The 18,243-nt window shown below is 42.1% G+C and overlaps 1 protein-coding gene across 1 annotated transcript in view; it reads left to right on the top strand.

The window, feature by feature from the left end:
- Window positions 1-18,243, top strand: part of PTCD3 (pentatricopeptide repeat domain 3) — a 22,870-nt gene that overhangs the window by 2,162 nt on the left and 2,465 nt on the right. The window contains exons 4-22 of the mRNA XM_009331907.1: window positions 1,017-1,062; window positions 1,820-1,888; window positions 3,215-3,319; window positions 3,751-3,874; window positions 4,912-5,015; window positions 5,782-5,855; window positions 6,168-6,255; window positions 6,356-6,416; window positions 6,697-6,779; window positions 7,469-7,613; window positions 8,643-8,693; window positions 9,603-9,686; window positions 11,894-11,922; window positions 12,432-12,535; window positions 13,622-13,700; window positions 13,794-13,884; window positions 15,089-15,174; window positions 16,366-16,514; window positions 17,390-17,431. Coding sequence (XP_009330182.1) covers window positions 1,017-1,062; window positions 1,820-1,888; window positions 3,215-3,319; window positions 3,751-3,874; window positions 4,912-5,015; window positions 5,782-5,855; window positions 6,168-6,255; window positions 6,356-6,416; window positions 6,697-6,779; window positions 7,469-7,613; window positions 8,643-8,693; window positions 9,603-9,686; window positions 11,894-11,922; window positions 12,432-12,535; window positions 13,622-13,700; window positions 13,794-13,884; window positions 15,089-15,174; window positions 16,366-16,514; window positions 17,390-17,431 — 1,614 coding nt within the window. The remainder of the gene's footprint in view (window positions 1-1,016; window positions 1,063-1,819; window positions 1,889-3,214; window positions 3,320-3,750; window positions 3,875-4,911; window positions 5,016-5,781; window positions 5,856-6,167; window positions 6,256-6,355; window positions 6,417-6,696; window positions 6,780-7,468; window positions 7,614-8,642; window positions 8,694-9,602; window positions 9,687-11,893; window positions 11,923-12,431; window positions 12,536-13,621; window positions 13,701-13,793; window positions 13,885-15,088; window positions 15,175-16,365; window positions 16,515-17,389; window positions 17,432-18,243) is intronic.

Genomic DNA, 18,243 nt, shown 5'->3' with positions numbered 1-18,243 from the left:
TGACTGGGAACTCTGGGAATATTCTTGACTCTTACTCTCTGTGCAGAGCATGTACGCTCTGTTCCTGACCTTTCTTTTAAAAACAGTTATAAGGACTGCATTTTTAAGCATAGTTCTGTTTCTTTGTAAAAGACCACATTCACTTGAAATCTGTAAAATCAAGTTAATTTGGCTATCTGCATGCAGGTGTGTTTCAGCAAAATAAACTTGGCCATTGATAGCTGGCTGAATAAATCCTGTTTAGAAATTATGCAGCTGAACAAAAGCTATTTTGTTGGAAGCACTTAAGATGAAATTGCATGACTGTACAGCAAAAACTAAGTTTATAACCAAATGGTGTCTGCATGTAAACCTAAAAAAAGACCACCTTCACCTAAATACTTGCAGTGGCTTTTCTTTGCGTGAAACACAACCGAAGTCTTAAGGATCTACAGGCTCAGGAGTCCTGAGAAATCTAGTTTTGTTTTGGTTTGGAGTTTTTTTTCCTCCCAGGACTTGTCTTGGAGAGGGACTCATGTATCCATCCCTCAGAGGTGGGGTATTCTTAAGGGGCTCCGAGAGGAGCATTCCAGGGAATTCTTTCTGTATCCCTTCCCTATGTTTCTTTGATAATGTATAATAAGGGCAGGAGTGGTAGTAGGAAACACATGCTGGTAGTCTTAAGGGGCTCCGAGAGGAGCATTCCAGGGAATTCTTTCTGTATCCCTTCCCTATGTTCTTTCTTTGATAATGTATAGTAAGGGCAGGAGTGGTAGTAGGAAACACACATGCTTTTCTGGTTTTCCTCAAAGTCTTTTCTTTTTTCTGTGGTTGTTCCAGAAGTGAGGCTGGTTTTGCAGTTGAATTTTTCCCTCCCTTTGCAAACAGTGGTATTTTCTAAGTGCAGCAAACCCACTATTTCCTAGAACTGAAAATCCTTACAGGCCAGGATAATCCTGTGCTTGTCCTGCATACGATGTGATGCATAACATTCAAAGTCTGCAACTGAGTGTTAATCAAAGCTCCTCTATGTTTAGGGATAAGCTAGCGGTTCTTCAAACGTTGGCTTCTACTGTGAACAGGGTAAGTAGTTCTGTTGATCGTGGACATAGGTTGAGTTGTCCATCTCACGCATTAACCTTGCACTCTGGAGGCTCTTACTTCTACTTTGGCCATAAATGAAAGATGGGACTTTTACATCCGTTTTTTACGGGGTTTTCACTTTTGCTCAACACATTTTGCTGTGTCCTAAAAGCCTAATTCTAGTGCTAAGAGAGACCTGCAACTACCAGCGAAAGCTGTAATATTTTGGTAAGGCTTTTGCTAACATCAGAAACAAGTTCCTTTACCAGTTCAGCTTCCCAGTCCAGACTGCCTCTTCCCAATCTCGGTCCAGAAAGTAAGCCTTGCAAAGAGCAATCAGTGTCTGCTCTTGCTGGGCAACAACTGTAAATGCTGTGATGCCATTCTTTAATCCTGTCTGTCCTGAGTTACGGAAATTGAACCTGATCCTGCAAGTCCCCTCAGCTCCTGTGACACTGTTACAGCTGGGGTCCTTCTTGCTTTGCAGGGCCCTCATTGCTTGTCATGTTGTAGTAAGGACCCTTTTGTTGTCACTATGTTAGCCTGCATGTGTGTGTACAACGGAAAAGCTTTTTTAAGTATTTCCAAACAGGCTAAACCTTTTGAACAAGAGGATCTTTTGTAAAACGGGCATCAGGTGGTGGTTATGATGGAACTATTCATTGTGCCTTAAATTCCATGAGGCAGTGTGATATGCCTACAGTGTGCCTGTGTACATAACTATAAACGTTTCAATCCTGGGTTCTCCTTTCTACAGGATCCTACTGCTGCTCATTATATATTCCAGGATGACCCTTTCCTTATGCCAAGAAATGCAGCCAATTCTGTAAGTCTTTCCTTTCAAATCGTTGATAGCTTCCCCCCTCCCCTCCTTCATCTAGGCTATGAAAACTCTTATCTAATTGGAGCCTAGTTTCAATTACAGAAGAAAATTGGAGTGTCAGACTTGTTTCAGAATTTTCTCCTCTGTGTATTTCTGAACGCATAATGACTGTAGCATTTCTCTGGACAAATCCACTTTGCACACACAAAGTTACCTCTTCTTCCTGCCCCTGTAGGGACCTTCCAGCTAGCACAACTCTGTTAACATTCCTGCAAGTTAGTGGCTTACCTGCTGAGTTGTTCTGTTTCACCATGTTCTTAGTCCATTAAATAACTCCCAACAGTACTTCTTTAGGTGAGGCTTTCAACCTGTTAAAACTGTGTTTATATACCTTGGATATAGACTGTGAATATGCGGTATTGCAAGTATTGAGATTTTGTGCTTACAGTTTAGTTAAATTTGAATTACATGTATGAATTAAAACGCACAAGGTCACTTATGTGTGTGTGTGTTACTACATAGACTACATGTAATCACTTAACTGTCCTGGCCAAGCCCCAGGAATTCTAGTTTTGTCACAGAGCAGCTATTTGGTAACTTCGGCTTATGGAAATAGTATTGAGATGATAATAGAAAGGAAGAAGGAATGGAGTTCCCCCGATGTGTTATCTTTGCTTAAGATTAAAGAGCATGATGCTGAGGCAGAGGAAGGCAGAACTGGAAATGAGGGCAAGAAGGAACTGCTGTGTGTGACGTTAATTAGAGCATAGTGAGAGAAGCCTGGGAGCTGAGACGTCACGGCAGATCAGTGATATGGTTACAAGAAAACTTCAGTTCTTCTGCATACCAGAGGTGAAGCCATTGAGAAGGCTGAAGGCAGCTGTTGAATGTGAAGAGTTTTAAAGGAAACGGCAAAGGAAGGTCTGACTTTAGAACTTGAAGAAAAGAGGTCAATGGGAATCAGGTGATGCTCTTGGAAATGACAGTCAGGGAGAGAAACATCCGAGTGCCATAACTCTAAAGATGCTTTTGAGCTTGAGGTAGTAGTGCAGCATTTCAGATATCTGGTACAGAATTTTGTCACTTGACTAAGTAACAGAAAGGTAAATTACAGTCTCGTTTAGAGAATAGACATCCTTATATTGGCATAAATACCAGAACATTTATCTGGAATGTTGTCTTGTGCCTGTGTTTTTACTAAGAGTTGAAAAGGAAGCATGAGTTTAATTTGATTCCATCAGGACGCTCAGTGTTACGGAAAATGTTTTTCTCACTCTCAGCCTTTTAGTTGCGTGTTTCTTCATCTTGTTCTCTCTCATTCCTATGCAGCGTCTGTTTTCATTGTCGAAGGAGTCTGGGAGAAATGCTGCAAAATATATTATTAAGCAATTTCCTCAATATTTTGACAAGACTTTTGCAGAGCCCAACATACCAGTAAGCTTTTTGCTTTTCATTTTCATTGTATTTGTGCTTTGTCAGGTAGTGAAATCAACTGTCAGCCTGGTCCAAAACTAACATAAAAGGATCATTTTGTTAATTGTTTCACAGACAGCTGTGAAAGCAGTGCTGTATTTCCATTACGTTTCTGAAGTGAACATTTTTCCTTAGGAATTCAATATCGTATCAGATTCTTTAGATAAAAGTAAGAAAAGAAATGTTGTTTAGATGTTGACTTCCTAGCATGAAAGTGGGAGATCAGGATGTGTCGTCTTTCATCACCAGAAGGACTGCTGCTGTTAGGCTGGGAGGGTCGGGAGATTATCAAAGCAGTGTACTGGGTGAAGAGTAAGTATATTTGGTTAGTGTTTTAGCAACGGTTTAGAGGAGGTTTGAGCTCGTGTCTAACTTGCACTCTTTGCTTTTAGTGCTTGATGCCTGAGACTCTTACACCTCAGATTGAAGGATTGAGTGAGGAAGCTCTAAAAGAGCGTATCCACCTCAGAAGGGTGAAGGATTCTGTGGATCTCTTTGATCAGCTCATACAAGCAGGTATGTGGAAAATATTTTAGTAGCTGGCACAGGCTATGGAGACAATTTCATGACTGTGTTGCTGCCTTTCACAACTGGCTCTGGTCTGGTGAAGTGGTTCTCCAGAATTATTGGGCCATCCTTATCCACTGCTCGTCTGATGTGTCACTTTGGTGATACAGAGAACAGATGGTTTCCTGATGAAGAAGCAGATGATACAGTGTTGAGGGTTTTTTCTTCTCTTCCAAAGTGGAACAATTTGTGATGCAGTAGAGCAGGGCCTGTTACAGGCAGATGCTATGTGATTGAGTGATACCGTTCCATCTGCAAAGGCCCTCGTGCAATAACATATTGCTTGGTATAAGCTACGTCTGTGCCGAGTGCTTTGCTGCTGTGTTGGACTGGTATAGCATACCATCTGAGTGCCCCTTGTGTGGACCTGCCCTCAATGAATGAGTCTTTCTCAGTTCCTCCTTAATTTGGACCTTATCTCTGTCATGGGTGAATGAGGAGGAAGCAATAGAAAACTGTAACTGCCACAGCATCTGAAGGGGGAAAACTTACTGGGAAGGTGAGACCTTCTCATATCCGCTACAAGATGGAAAGGAGATGGTTCCTTCAAATAGCTCTTTTCTTTTGTTGGTTTTAAATCTGTTTCATAGAAAGTGAAACACACAAAGTGATCTTCACAGCAGGGTTTATCCCAGGAGTAGTTATGAAAAGCACTAGAAATTTCAGATGTTGTGTTGGGCTTGTGCTGTTTCACGGTTTTGGCTGTCAGCTGCCACTTCCCTCTCCCACTTCGTCAGGAAAACTACCATTTCAGTGGCTTCAACAGAAAAACAGATACTCTAGTTCAGTGTTAAAATTGTTTCCTGCTATGAATGGGTTCATGGAAGTATTAGCGTCACACCCAGGTTTTACAGACTTGTTAGAGAACGCCTTTATGTCAAAAGAGAACTGGGTGTACCTGGGTGTTGGAAAGCTTTCTGTTACGGCTGTAGGATGGCGTGTTCTTTACTTCCTCTGCAACTGTTGTACATCCTCATTTTCCACAGGTACCCCTGTATCTCTGGAGACCACAAACAGCCTTTTAGATTTGTTATGCTTCTATGGAGATGGAGAATCTACTCCGGAAAAAGAGGATTTGGAAGAACCAGGGGTACAAAAAACCTGTTGATCTCTCTTTCTTTCTTTCTTTCATACATAGTGGGAGTGTATCAAGGTGATGTCAAGAGTTTTGTACTGTGACGACCTGCCTGGGAGATGGTGTGAGGTGGTCAGGTGCAGCCAACATTCCCTAGAGATACAGCAGTTGCAACAATCCTGTGTCTAACCTACTAGCAAAAGTAGTTTCTGTAAAGCTGAACTTAGCACCTGGAACCCTGTCTTGGCTTAGTTCTGCTGAACTGCCTTTAAATAACTGTTTCTCACTGACAGCCTTGTTTTTATAGTTGCCTGCAAAGAAGAAGTCTAGTACCTCTAGTGTAAAATCAGGTAGTTAATTTTCCTCCAGTCTGAACCATAGTAACTAGATTTCAGTGAAGTTGAGGGCTCCTTGTGTGACCTCAGAGTATCAGGTCACAGGGTACAGTAGTAGATGTGTTGCACAATACCTGTCCCTGGGAAGACTGTTGAGGGAGAAAGGGTTTTACAGAGTATGTGCTGTAGTCTAGTGATTCCCATCAACTCCACAAATACATATAATTTGCCTTGTTAGTATGTTTAGTAACATGAACAGTACCCTTAATCTAGTTATTGCTTCCTGAACATTATAATAGAAATTATTTTAATGTAACCCACTAAAAAACACCTTTGGTAGCATATAAATTGCTGCTGAACTTCTGTGTTGTTACCAAATCACGTCATTTGATGTTTAATCATAACTTTGAACTCTGAGAAACTTATTTCTGCAAAAATCTCTCCAGGTGAACGCTTCAGAGCAGAAGGCTCCAAAGAGAGAATTCCAAAGAGGTTCACAGCCATCTGGCTCTAGATGGAGGTACAGAAAATGTTGCCGATATTCCTGTGTTCAGTGGGTTGTGCACATGCATTGTTGTTATAAAACAGACTTAAAGACTTTTTAGCAGCCCATACTTGCAGGTGTTATTTGTTAAATACATCTGTGTTTGCTGATCTTTTAAAGTGGTGTTGAAAACCTAGTAAGTGGTTGTAGAATAGCTCCCAGTGTCACAAGAAATATATTTGAATGTCAGCCCTTGGGAGTACAGCCCATTGTTTTGTTCTGCGTGTTGAATCCTTTTCCTAAAAGTATCTTTTATTGAGTAACATTCAGCTTGTTTGTTGATTCTAGGGAGAACAACAATGCTGAAAGGATATTTAAGATAATGCCAGAGAGGAATGCACACTCCTATTGCACAATGATCCGTGGGATGGTGAAGGTAAAGTTACCCTTCAGTGCCGGGAGGACTTTTTTCAGCTTGTGAAATCTCACACAGTCATAGAGATCGTTTATTTTCCTTGGTTTTTTGGTTTTTGCAGCATGGGGCTTCTGCTAAAGCTTATGACATGTACATAGGCTTGCTGAATGAAAGACACAAGGGTAAGTGTCTCCTGGTTTTGACTTGTGGTCTTTTAAGTAGCAGTAGCTGGTTGGTACGTGAATATCTGTTTCATGGCAGTGATGATTGGCGCAGGGGTACGGACCTCAGCTAGATCATGGGAGCTGAATGCAAACTGTTTATTTCAGTGCAGCTGGCATGTGGCCGGCTCACTGGAAACAGGTTTGCATGAGACTTCGCCAAAAACTGAGCCATGTTAGAACAAACTGGTTTCTATAGGATATAATTGTCAGTTAAAATGAATTATCTTACATTTTCCAGCTGATGTGCACACCTTCAACGCACTGATTACAGCAGTCCCATATCTAAAGGAGAGGTTCTTAGAAAGATGGGAATTAGCCAAGGTAAGGAGGTAGAGCAAAAGAGGTGGGGAACGGGTAAGAGTTTAGGGGAGGGGTCTGTTTTATCAGTAGAATTTTGCAGTTGTTGGAAGACTCAAAACAAGAGCTTTGTAAGAAGATACTAATATCTGCTGCAAAGGAAGTGCACTAGTTTAAACATACAAACTAACTATTGAGGAGTGGAAGATGCACAAAATCCACCCTTGCCCTTGCAGAATGGTTTGCCTTGTGAGAACATACCTGATCCAAGAACTGCCCAGACAGAAAGAAAGTAATTGGGAAATTTTGCTGGGAGATGAAAACAAACAAACAATTTTAGATAAAAACTCTTCTCTGATTTGTGATTCATGGTGGTGTGATGGAAATGGAATTTTGAGGGGTAACGTTAGAGGCTCCAGTTTTAATGACATAACATCAGTAAGGACAATTAGTACATAAATTTAAAAATTTCCTTGACGTTCTAGACACAATTCTCCAAGATCTAATCTGAAGTAATTTTGTAGTCTTGTTTTTTGGTCAAATTAATTAAAAAATTAGATGGTACTCCCTAAATAAATGATCAGTTGAGGTAGAGTCGCTCACTTGAGAGAGGTGAGAAGGATTAGATTGAGGAAATGCATGTATACCTACCTGAAAGCTGAACTGTGATTCATAACGTGTGAAGCACTAAGGATTTGGGGATTTTGTTTAAGGTCTTCCTGAATCACATGGCTCAACAGGAAGTGCAACCAAATCTGCTAACTTTTAATGCTTTACTGAAGACTCTGAGAAGATGTGGTGGTGTAGGCAGAAGTGTGGCTTTATTGGTAATAAAGGAAATGGAAGCACTTGATATAGGTAAGAGAACCAGAATGGTTATTATATTCCAGTGCCACCTCCAGAATAGTTAGTTAAGAGTTCAGCAGCAAACAACACAGTGATTCCTAGTTACAGGGAAGAAGTCCAAGGCTTGTGGGAAAAAAGCATTTCTCGCTGTGTTCTCAACTTCACTATTTCTTCCCTTTTGCAAGAGAACTGAGAAATAACAATGCGCAAGTACTGAGCTGCAGCTGTTCAGCAAGCCAGTGCCTGTGGATTTCAAAGTGAATTATCATCTTCAGAGTCTTTGTTCAGTATTGATTACTAATTACAATGGAGTGGGTCCACTTAGCCCCTTAGGTCAAATAATGGAGCATTTTGATGCTGTAGTCTTTTAGGTTAGGAGCATGTTTATCGTTATATTTTTACCTGTAGTTACCTGTAGCTACTCGAGGACAGGTGTGTGTATGCAGTGGGGGAGTGTGTCCTAGCCCATGGGCTGTTTCTCAACTGGGTCCTTACTGTAGTACTGCTGTAGAAATAGCGAATAATATGAATATATATTTGCAGTAGTCAGCTGAGTCTGTTAGCTTCCCACAGGTCAAGGAGATTTACTTCACGAGCCACCCAAGCCCGTTCAGGTCTACATATCTACATCTCTGCAGAAAAAAAGGGTTTGATCTAGATGATGTTTTTTGATGTCAAGTAAACATTGCAAAAACAGGGAATGTTGGCATAGCTTTGCCCTAGTAACATGCTTGCTGATACACCAAAGATAGTTCATGAGCAGAATGGAAAACTAGTTATGAAATATTTTTGCTTTTAGTTTAGACCAGGGAAGCTTGGCTGTTCACCCCATAGCAATATGGTGCTTCAGCTGGTGGTCCACTCTCAGATATCGTCTCTCCCAGTTGTACGTGAGGTCAGCATTAGGGTGGATGGGGAGAGAAATGGTAGAGTAAATTTATGCATGCTGCCTGACTGGAAGGGCTGGAGACTGGGAATTAGAGCTCGGGCATAAAGCTTAGCAAAGAATGTCAAAGTAACGTCAATGTTTTTGCTTTTCAGAGCCTAGCCTTGCAACGTATGATCATCTTCTCTTTATATTTTATAGAGGCGGTACGTGCAATATCAGCTTGTCCATGAATGTGTCCTGTTTAACACCTGCTTTAAATGCTTTCCAAATGTGATGGGTGAAGGCAGTTGATTTATGGATTAAAAGACAACTTCTTATGGGTGCAATCCTAATGTTACCTGTGCAGTCTGATTCTACTTGGGTGAAGAAAAAGCTACAGAGGATCATAACCTCTTACAGGGCGGGAAGAGTCCTTGTGTTTTGAGAATGGGCAGAACTGGAAAGAAAGCCTGTTTCCATTTGTGGCCACAAGTTGATAAAGCTAAAGCACAAATGCTACTCAGTTTCTGTGGAGACTGGATCTGACTACAACGCATGTGATTTCATAGACTGTGCCACTCACAGGGAAGAAATTGCACAGGGATTCTGTTTTTCTGCAACAGTTCTGTGCGTTGGAGCTGTTTTGAAATATAGCTGTGTTGGAAGGCAGGAGACCAACTGTAGGAGATCCTTTAGCCAAAAATCTGGGCATGGGAAAAGAATAGACACAGTAGTTATAACTGCAGTCCTTGTGTTGTAACAAATGTGGAGGAACTGCTCTGGAGTCTCTCTGGGGGTTTTTTTGTTTATGAAATGCCTTACTTTTCCCAGTGCCACATTCTAACAGGCAGACTTGCAGGCCTGTTGGATTCCTTGCTAGAAAGTACTTGTATCTTTCCTCATCTGCCCTGTTGTGCTGTGGAAATCTGGCAATAGTAGGGCAAATTTTAGTGCAAATAAAAGTGCAGCTGGTGTGGAGCACCACAAGTAGGGGTACAGGTAGGAGACTCATGACACTTGTTTGAAATGTGGCTTGTTTCCATTTCCATAGTATATTTGCAGGCTGAGGCTTTTTACTAATGAAGTGCATAGTACAACTGAGATGTGATGTTGCTTGTCTGTTTGTCCCGTAGCTGATCTTTGCCCATCAGGCATCATCTCTGAGGTGCTAGACGATGTTGGAAAGAGGAGCTTCACTCCCCAGGACCCTGATGATGGTATGGACTTCAATATATCTGACAATCTGCTTTGTTGAAGCTTGGGTGAAAAGGTACCTAGGGAATTTCAAGTAGTTCTACCCAGCTAGAAAGAATGGATGCAGCTTGCTTGTATCAGTCCCTTCTGATACTTTCTGGAGAAAGAAGAACAAATTCCAGTGCCGGGAAGGTGTGCTATGCATTGGTGCACTGGCTTCTGTGTGGAAGTAGGAGCATACCCCATGTGAATGAGCATTTGAGTCCCACACCATAAAAAAACCACGAGGCTGTTCATAAGACTAGTTTAAGGAGGAACATCTGCTAGCAGCTTCATGAAATGATACACATCTGGTGAACAGCAGGTTTTTGTTGTACAATGGTTTGAGTTCCTATTCTAGTTCTTCCTAATCCTTTTCAGATAATTGTATGAAATAAAACTTCATGCAAAACTGAAGCTTGGGTCTGTAGAAGGAGTAGATTCTGAACATCCCATGTCTCACTGTCTCTTTCTGCCATCTGTCTGTACACAGCTTTGCCCTAGGATGTTCATAAGCCTTTCTGTACGTTTGAAAGTAGATGCAGCTTCAATCTGAAGACAAGCATGGCACAGAGGGGTCTGTAGTTGTGCTGTGTACAACGTGGCGTTAACAAAGTGTCAGAAGCCACTCTTTAGCAGCTGACAGTTCTATATGTGATAGGGTGAAGAAGCTATTGCAGTGCATGCTTCAGGAAACCAGTGAGGAGTTCATATGTTTTTTGGCCATTTAAAGGACAAAGATTAGTAGATACTATGTTGGAGTAGCATATTAGGTTATCTGACCAGCTTTTTTTTTTTTTTTTGTCCTTGGAAAGAAGCCTGGAAATAGAATGTTGTACACCTCTTTCGTTTGCTTCTGTCCCACTATGTGTGTTATACTGTTTCTTGCTCTGGCTCTAAGCTGCTGCCAGAAGTGTAGACAATGACTATACCCGCTCTGCTCCTTCACACTCTCTATAGAAATACCGCTGTTAGCAAAGGCAGGGATTATGGGCACGCAGACAGAGGCCTTGCCTGAATCATGGGAGCTGAATGAGCTTTTCTACACAGCGGTTGAGAGAGAGAGAGAGAGATTGCTCACATAAGACTAGATCAAAGCCACTTTGTCTAAGCAAGATGTGTATGTAAACATTTTCTGCTCTTCTTCAACATGGGATCCTTCTTATGCTCTTTTGGGAATTGCTATTGCAGAATTCAGGGTGACACTTTGAACAAAGCTGAGGCTTGTTTTTTCTTAGGGTGCTGTTGTATAGGAACTGGTTCTTACCTTCATAAGCCTCTGTGTTCCCTGCAAGGCCTTTCCGTGGCCCAGAGGATTCTGTAGGCTGTAGCTGAAGTGTATACTAAACACCCAAACAACACAAAAATGTCTTTTCTGACTTAAAAGTATTTAGTCAATTTATTAAATCTTGCAAGGGGAAGGGGGGTGTATTGTACCTAATGGTTTTAAGTAAATTGCCTTACAGTCCTTTCCACCATTTTGCTAACCATTGTTTCAGTCTCTGATAGCATCCAGTGCCCTTGTGTTTCCTTCAAAAACCCCTATCTAAAATTCTCACCACAAAAATGAAATGAGCTACTGAGCAGGATAGTTTATGTCCTCCTCCCGCTGTGGCTTTCTTTGCCTCCCTCAGGCAGCATCAGTCTCCATGCTGCTTTGAAATGTCAGTTACGGAAACCAGATTCAAAGCCTAACGAAACTGGAAGGAGACATTTTCAGGGGGCAGTTGTATGTTCTTGGGCAGCTCTGGGGTGTACTAAAGAGGTGGGTAACCTGCCAGAACACCTCTCTCTGTTGCATGTTTTCTCTTCCACTGGAGCAAATAGAGAAGATGCATGATGTGGCTGCCTTTTTTTGTAGCCTGCCTGTTAGACAAATAATGCTGTCTTGCAACAAACAAGAGAATGTAGCTTTTGTAAAACTGCCTGAAGTCAAACAGATCACCTGCTTAAATCTGTCTCCAAAAGCACAGCAGTATAGTTGCCTCCAGAACACTGGCTAGCAAAACTCACAACACACCGAAGTCTCTACATATAAAGTGAAGATCCCTGTTACATTGTCAAACTGAGCTACAAATTCAGCTTTCTAATTGAACACGTCTCGTCTGTCCTCTGGGAGGCTGGGTTAATATGCAGCTGTATGTCTTCTTGAAAGTTTGAAGCTAACAGACTCTTATTTTTTCCCTTTCAGCCAACTTTTTTGCCACTGCTATGCAAGTGGTAAGTACCTCTTCCCTCAATCAGAATTCCTTTGAGCCCTCCAGCTGTTTCAGAATTGCCTGTGAGTTTTCCAACCTGTTATAGAAGGTTTAGCTCTCAATACGTTTCCCTTTTTCACCTGTGTTCATCACCTCCTGTAACTTTCCTCCATAATTCTGCAGTTCTTTGCTTGATACCGCCTAAACTGGTAACTTGCATGCCTGTGATACATGCATCTCTTGCTAGAGATGGCTGCGTAAGCCCCTGTCTTCTGTGCCCTACCTCCTCCTAGTGACACTGCAGCTGTCAGTCTCCGTACCAGAAGGTGTCAGTTTAGGTTAGAAAGCTCTTGCCCACTGGGAGAGTCACACATTTGTCTCAACTAAACAAAATGCCTTGGCAGTCACTGCATCCTGTTAAAAATGTTTGCTGTCAGCTCATTACTCTTCATACCTTTGTGAAAGTGAGTCTCAGAGGGATGTATTAAGTGTTATATTTGGTAGCTTTAAAATGTAACTGGTTTATTGCAGTGCTGTGACCTTAAGGATATCAAGCTTGCCTATCGGTTAAATAAGGCAATGGAGAAGGGAGACAACTGGAAATTCTTGGACATGGATCGGTTAAATGCCTACTGGTGAGCGAAGTACAACTTACATTCAGCGTCTTGTGAATTGTCAATTTGAATACAAACTAGGATTCGAACATTGCACAGAAGGATGCTTTGTTGAACATCAGCTGGCTATTGTATGTGCAATTTGGGAATTAGGTCCCTCTTAAGAACAGTGATAGCTTAGGATTTATTTTTCGTTTGTGGCCTTGCCCGAACTGAAATAAAGTGTCTTGGAGCATCAGTTTAGCTTAATCCCCATCCAACAACTGTGCCAACCAGTTGTATTTTCTACAATCCTGTCGTCCACTTAGGATGGCAGCGTAGGAGGTAACACCAAAATAGCGTACAGGTCAGACCTAGCTTTATGCATGGTGGTGTAGAGAGAGGTTGCAGTGCAGAGGGTGTGTTTAGGCACCAAACTCCTGTGTAGTTCCACCATTTGAAACTGTAATCGTGGCATCTGAAACACCTTTACCAATGTCATTAAGTGCTGCAGTCACTGAACGTAATTAAGTACTTGGAGCATACTGATTTGAAGAAAAGCCTATTTAGGCGTTGGAACTAGAGATACTCCAGTAAATTCATAAAAAATAATTATCTTCAAAATAAGATGCGGGTTCAGGGATGGGATGATTCGTATGATTTTACCTTATTTAGCCTTTAAATAAATCAACGGAAATTAATTTCTTGGTGTAGAGACTTTTTTCCTATTCAGTGCATTGGATCAAGGTCCCAGGCTTTGTATTGCGAACTTGCACAAGTGACCAGGTTAATTTAGTTCACTTCTTAAAGTGGTTCTTAACCAGATGTTGCATTTGAGAGATTCAGATACCTCAAACCTGGTGTCAGGCAGGGAGACTGCATTTTTTCGAGATTTTAAAACGCAGTGGTCCATTTCTTCCTAATTCTGCCAATTACCTAGTGACAGCATTAAGTTCTCTCATAAAAAACGCTACTGCTTTTTTAGTTGTATGGAGTATTGCAATCACTCAGGCAAATTTCCCTGTCTGCAATACAAATCTGATCAGAAAAGCATCACTTCCAGGTGCTTCTGTATGGTTTGGTTTATCTAATCATTACTGAATTAGAACATTTTTTCCCCTCCTGTAGGTCAAAGTTCTTTACATTGTTGTGTATGATGGAACAAATTGATGTTGTGTTAAAATGGTACAAAGAAATGTCCTCTTCGGTAAGTGTGTATTAGGGTAAGCAAGCTTCAAAGCTTTAGTATGGAGAAACAGAACAGTTACAGTTTACTGAAGTGATTTTCTTCCTTCATCAGCTCTTCTATCCAACTCCTAAAAATATATTGGACCTCCTTCAAGCACTGGATGCAGCCAACCACTTGGAAGTGATCCCTTCCGTCTGGGAAGGTTAGTGATAGCCACATGGCTACGTAGGCAGTTTGTTTGATAAAAGTCAGGACCAACGTGAAGTGGGAGGTAGTTGGGAAACTTCCCAGTGCTCAGAATAGCCATGATAAGGTGCTTTGGCATGAGGGACGTTATTCCTTAGTGCAGTGGTGGGGCTGTTGTATTAGAGAAAGGCAGAACCAGTAGCACAGACTATCGGAGAGATGGCTGTGTCAGTTAAATGTCAGTGTCTTGCAAAACTGAATGCTTACCAGAGAGTAGTACCTTAACAGCCCAGGTTTAACTCATTTAAATTATTTGCCTGTTCTTTGTCCCTTAAGAAGAGGAGACAAGAATGCAGATACAGGCTTTGGCACACAGAAAATACCCTCCTGTCACCCAACACTGAGGAGGCAGACAGGTTCTCTTAGGGATCCTTGGCAGAATAATGACAGCACTAATTTGTAGTTCCAATTAAGGCTTTATTTTCTTAACAGGATTTTATAATTAGCGTAGCATAGAATTTATAATCAGAATAGCACAGGATTTCTATAAGCAGAATCAGTGTAGTACAATTTTATAAGTAGCATAGTACAGCATTTTATAGCACCACTTAGCTTATGGTTTCTGATCTCCTGGACCCTCCGCAGATTGGGTCAAGTCTTAACACTTGGTTTGCTGTAGCAACGTAAAAATCATAATCTAGCCTCGAAAAATATGTAAAAGAATACAAGTCACCACTCAGTCCTCAGAGGAAGCAGACAACAGTGGAGGTGTTCCTGGCCACCAGGGCGTCATGGGTCTCATTATCCAGCAGCAGTACAGGCCCAAGTTCCCACTTAGGACTTGTACCTGCTTGATTTTGTAGACAGTGCTCTGTGTGCTGTTGCCTTCCCTGTTCTGTGAACAGGGTCATCACCACCACTGGGTTGGCCGGGTGCCTGAGACCTTGAAGGCCGTTAACAAGGGGAGTAGTCAGCCTGGTGCCCAGGAATCTTGAGGCCAGCAGGGAGGGGAAGAAGAAATCCGTTTGGTTCATGTACTTGGTTCACAGGACCTTCAGGGTCTGATAATGAGGGGAAAGGGAACTAATACGTGGCCTGTGTGGTCACAGAGAATGGCTGTTTGCCTTATAAAATGGCATTAGTTACGCTCACCATAGTACCAGGAGTTGGGAGCAGGGGGTACCGGCCACACCTACTAACTACTGCCTTTCTCTAAACAGATATGAAACAGCTGGGGTTTAACAGGAGACAAGACCTGTTGGAAGAGCTCTTGTCTTTGATGAGTAGGGAGCGGCACCCTGATGAGGTAAGGAAGCTGTTGTGGTTTGACTCCAGTAAACAGCTAAGCACCACACAGCCACTTGCTCACTCCTCCCCAGTGGGGTGGTGGAGAGAATCGGAAGGGTGAAAGTGCAAAAACTTGTGGGCTGAGATAAAAACAGTATAATGGGTAAAGCAAAAGCCGCGCACGCAAGCAAAGCAAAATGAGGAATTCATTCACTCCTTCCCATGGGCAGGCAGGTGTTCAGCCATCGCCAGGAAAGCAGGGCTCCATCACACGTAACGGTTACTTGGGAAGACAAACACCATCACTCTGAACGTCCCCCCCTTTCCTTCTTCTTTCCCCAGCTTTATATGCTGAGCATGACGTCATATGGTGTGGAATATCCTTTGGTCAGTTGGGGTCAGCTGTCCCGGCTGTGTCCCCTCCCAGCTTCTTGTGTCCCCCCCCAGCCTGCTCACTGGTGAGGTGGGGTGAGAAGCAGAAAAGGCCTTGACTCTGTGTCAGCACTGCTCAGCAATAATGAGAACAACCCTGTATTATCAACACTGTTTTCAGCACAAATCCAGAACGTAGCCCCGTACTAGCTACTAGGAAGAAATTTAATTCTATCCTAGCCAAAACCTGTACGGAAGCTCAGTGAAAAGAATAGAGATGTCTCCCCATTTCTGTGTGCAGCATACAGACTGTATTGAAGTGCTGTATTATTGTGCCTGGTCAGTCTTGGAGGTCCAGTTCCAGTGCATATGCCATTACAAATTTCCAGATCTATGTGAGCTTATCCAGGCCTGCTAAGCCCTTCGGATTGTCTTCAGCCTATAGAGAAACCTCAGATTAACACAGAAGAAGATCACTTCCTTACCAGGGTTTGGAAGAGTAATCCAGCCCAGCCAGCCACACCTCTGGGGAAGCACATGGCAGAATTCAGGGATTTTTGCCAAAGATGTCATTGCAGTAACTGGGTTCTCAAGCTGAGGAGGGTTAAAGGCCTATGCGTACTGCAGAGGTCTCTACAGCTGTCCCTACAAAGCCATCTTGGAACTTGCCTAGTGGGGACAGTTGTACTGACAGAAGTGAGAGATTTTTCTGCCAGGAATAACTGCTGTTAATCCACAAATTTAAATCACATACGGGGCAGACCTGTAGGAGGAATTGCACTGAAAAGGATATGTTGATTCTAGAGGTTTGGGGATTAATAGCACAGTCTTTTCACAGATTCAACTGGCGTTTGCTAAGTGTGCTGAAGAGATCAAAGCTGTCCATGAGCAAACCAGGAGGGAGCAGTCCCTGTTAGAATGGACAGGCAGTGCGCTGGGCCATGTCGCTCTGTTGTTTTCCAGGGCTGGGAGAACCCAGGAGGCTTGGTACGTGTGAGGCTGTCATGAGCTCTTGGCTTGCTGACACTAACTCAAAGCTTAATCACAAAAATCAAAAGCTGATGACTGATTGCTTTGGAATGCTAGTGCAAAGGGAGGGGATAAATCCTGCTGGGAATGTGATGGGGTCTTTTCTTAATTTTATTGTTCATTCTTGGCATCAAGTTATGTTGTCTATCTTAAAAATGGTTTAGAAGTTAATACAGCAACTGGCTTAGAGCATCGTACAGCTGCTTATGGCAAGGTAGGGTTTGATTATCGCTTCACTAAGCACTGCTGATTTCCTACAGCTTCCCATTTTCTAATTTTTAGAACTCTCTGGAATTCAAACTGCTAAAGAGATTAATTAGAGTTTAATTAAACTTTTAATTAGAATTAAACCTAATTAAAACTCTTAAAGAGAGTATTTTTAGAACTCTCCAGTAGCTAGAATTTACTGTCCCACATGCTCTCAACTTGAAATACTGGTTAAAATATCTAGCCTCCAATTTAAGGTTGGGAGCTATTTTCTGTTAAATACAGATGTTCTCTTTGCACTGATTCATTTGAAACAAAGAAGTGGCAAGTACCCTCCTAAAAATATGTAATATTTTATACTAAACTTGCCACCACCTACACTTTTTATTTTTTCTGCACTAGTTAAGATGTTTTGTGTTAAACTAACCAATGATGATGATAGCTGGTACACATCGCATCTGCGAGAATATGGCATGGGATCTGTTTCAGATCTGTGGGGAAGATTGTTTTATGAAACTGAGCTTGCCTGTGTTTCAACGGGGGCTTATCCAAGAGATTTAGTATCTGTCTGTTACTGTGTTTTGTGGTGGGTTTTTTTAATTATTTTTTTGTTTTCTTTTGAACAGGAACATGATGGAGCATTTCCAGCAAATCAATAGGATTCCCACGTGAGTACTTTTAGGTTCTGACTTCAGGTACTGAGTCTCCCCTTTGGCTGAGATTTTGTGTTTCTATTATACCTGACAATAGTGGTCCATATCTTATTGTTGCTTCCGAAGCGTGAGTGTATGTGTCTGTCCCTTTGAGCACGGGTGTTTGTTTATCCAGCCGATGTGCTCCAAGACCAAGAATATGTCTCAAAAATTTATGTTGAAAATGCAAAGGGGGGGCAGGTTTAAGTGGTTGATCCTTGAGATGTCATTGAATGAAGCTCTGGGACATGGAGAACAGTGACACTGATTAACTTGGCATTAGAAATCAGGTCTAAGCAGGACCCTTGAGAACATCTGATTTTCCGTGTGCTCAAAAAAATTCTAATATGCTATTAACCAAGCATATGTGCTTCACAGGTGTCTGGATTTCTGAAGACAAGTTTATCAAGTCAAATCCTAAATCTTATGTGGTACCCTGTTAGGCTACAACAGTGAGCTTTTCTCAGGATTTTTGGGGAAAAAATTCTGTTTGAAGTAGAAAACAACTTCTAAGGAATAGTAATGCATTTTTAAAAAACGGAAAAAACCCAAACAACTGCTTGGTGCTCACAGAAATGAACACCTTAGATCTGCTGTTGGAGATGGGAATTTCACCGAGATGCACGGTGTTCTCCGCGGCTGCCTGCACCAGTGGGGGGATGTGGTACCATAGGCAGCCGTTAGTGTCACTCCATGCTCGCCCTGTTCTGCACACTGCCACTGGTGTGGCCCAAGGAAGCTTTGACGCTGCCAAGCCACATCAGAGCCCCTGTCTCAATTTGGGGAAT

Source organism: Pygoscelis adeliae, unplaced genomic scaffold, assembly GCF_000699105.1.
Source record: "Pygoscelis adeliae isolate BGI_AS28 unplaced genomic scaffold, ASM69910v1 Scaffold209, whole genome shotgun sequence".
NCBI classification, from domain to species: domain Eukaryota; kingdom Metazoa; phylum Chordata; class Aves; order Sphenisciformes; family Spheniscidae; genus Pygoscelis; species Pygoscelis adeliae.
The sequence above is the reverse complement of the archived record's forward strand: the minus strand, read 5'-3'. Positions and strand labels throughout refer to the sequence as shown.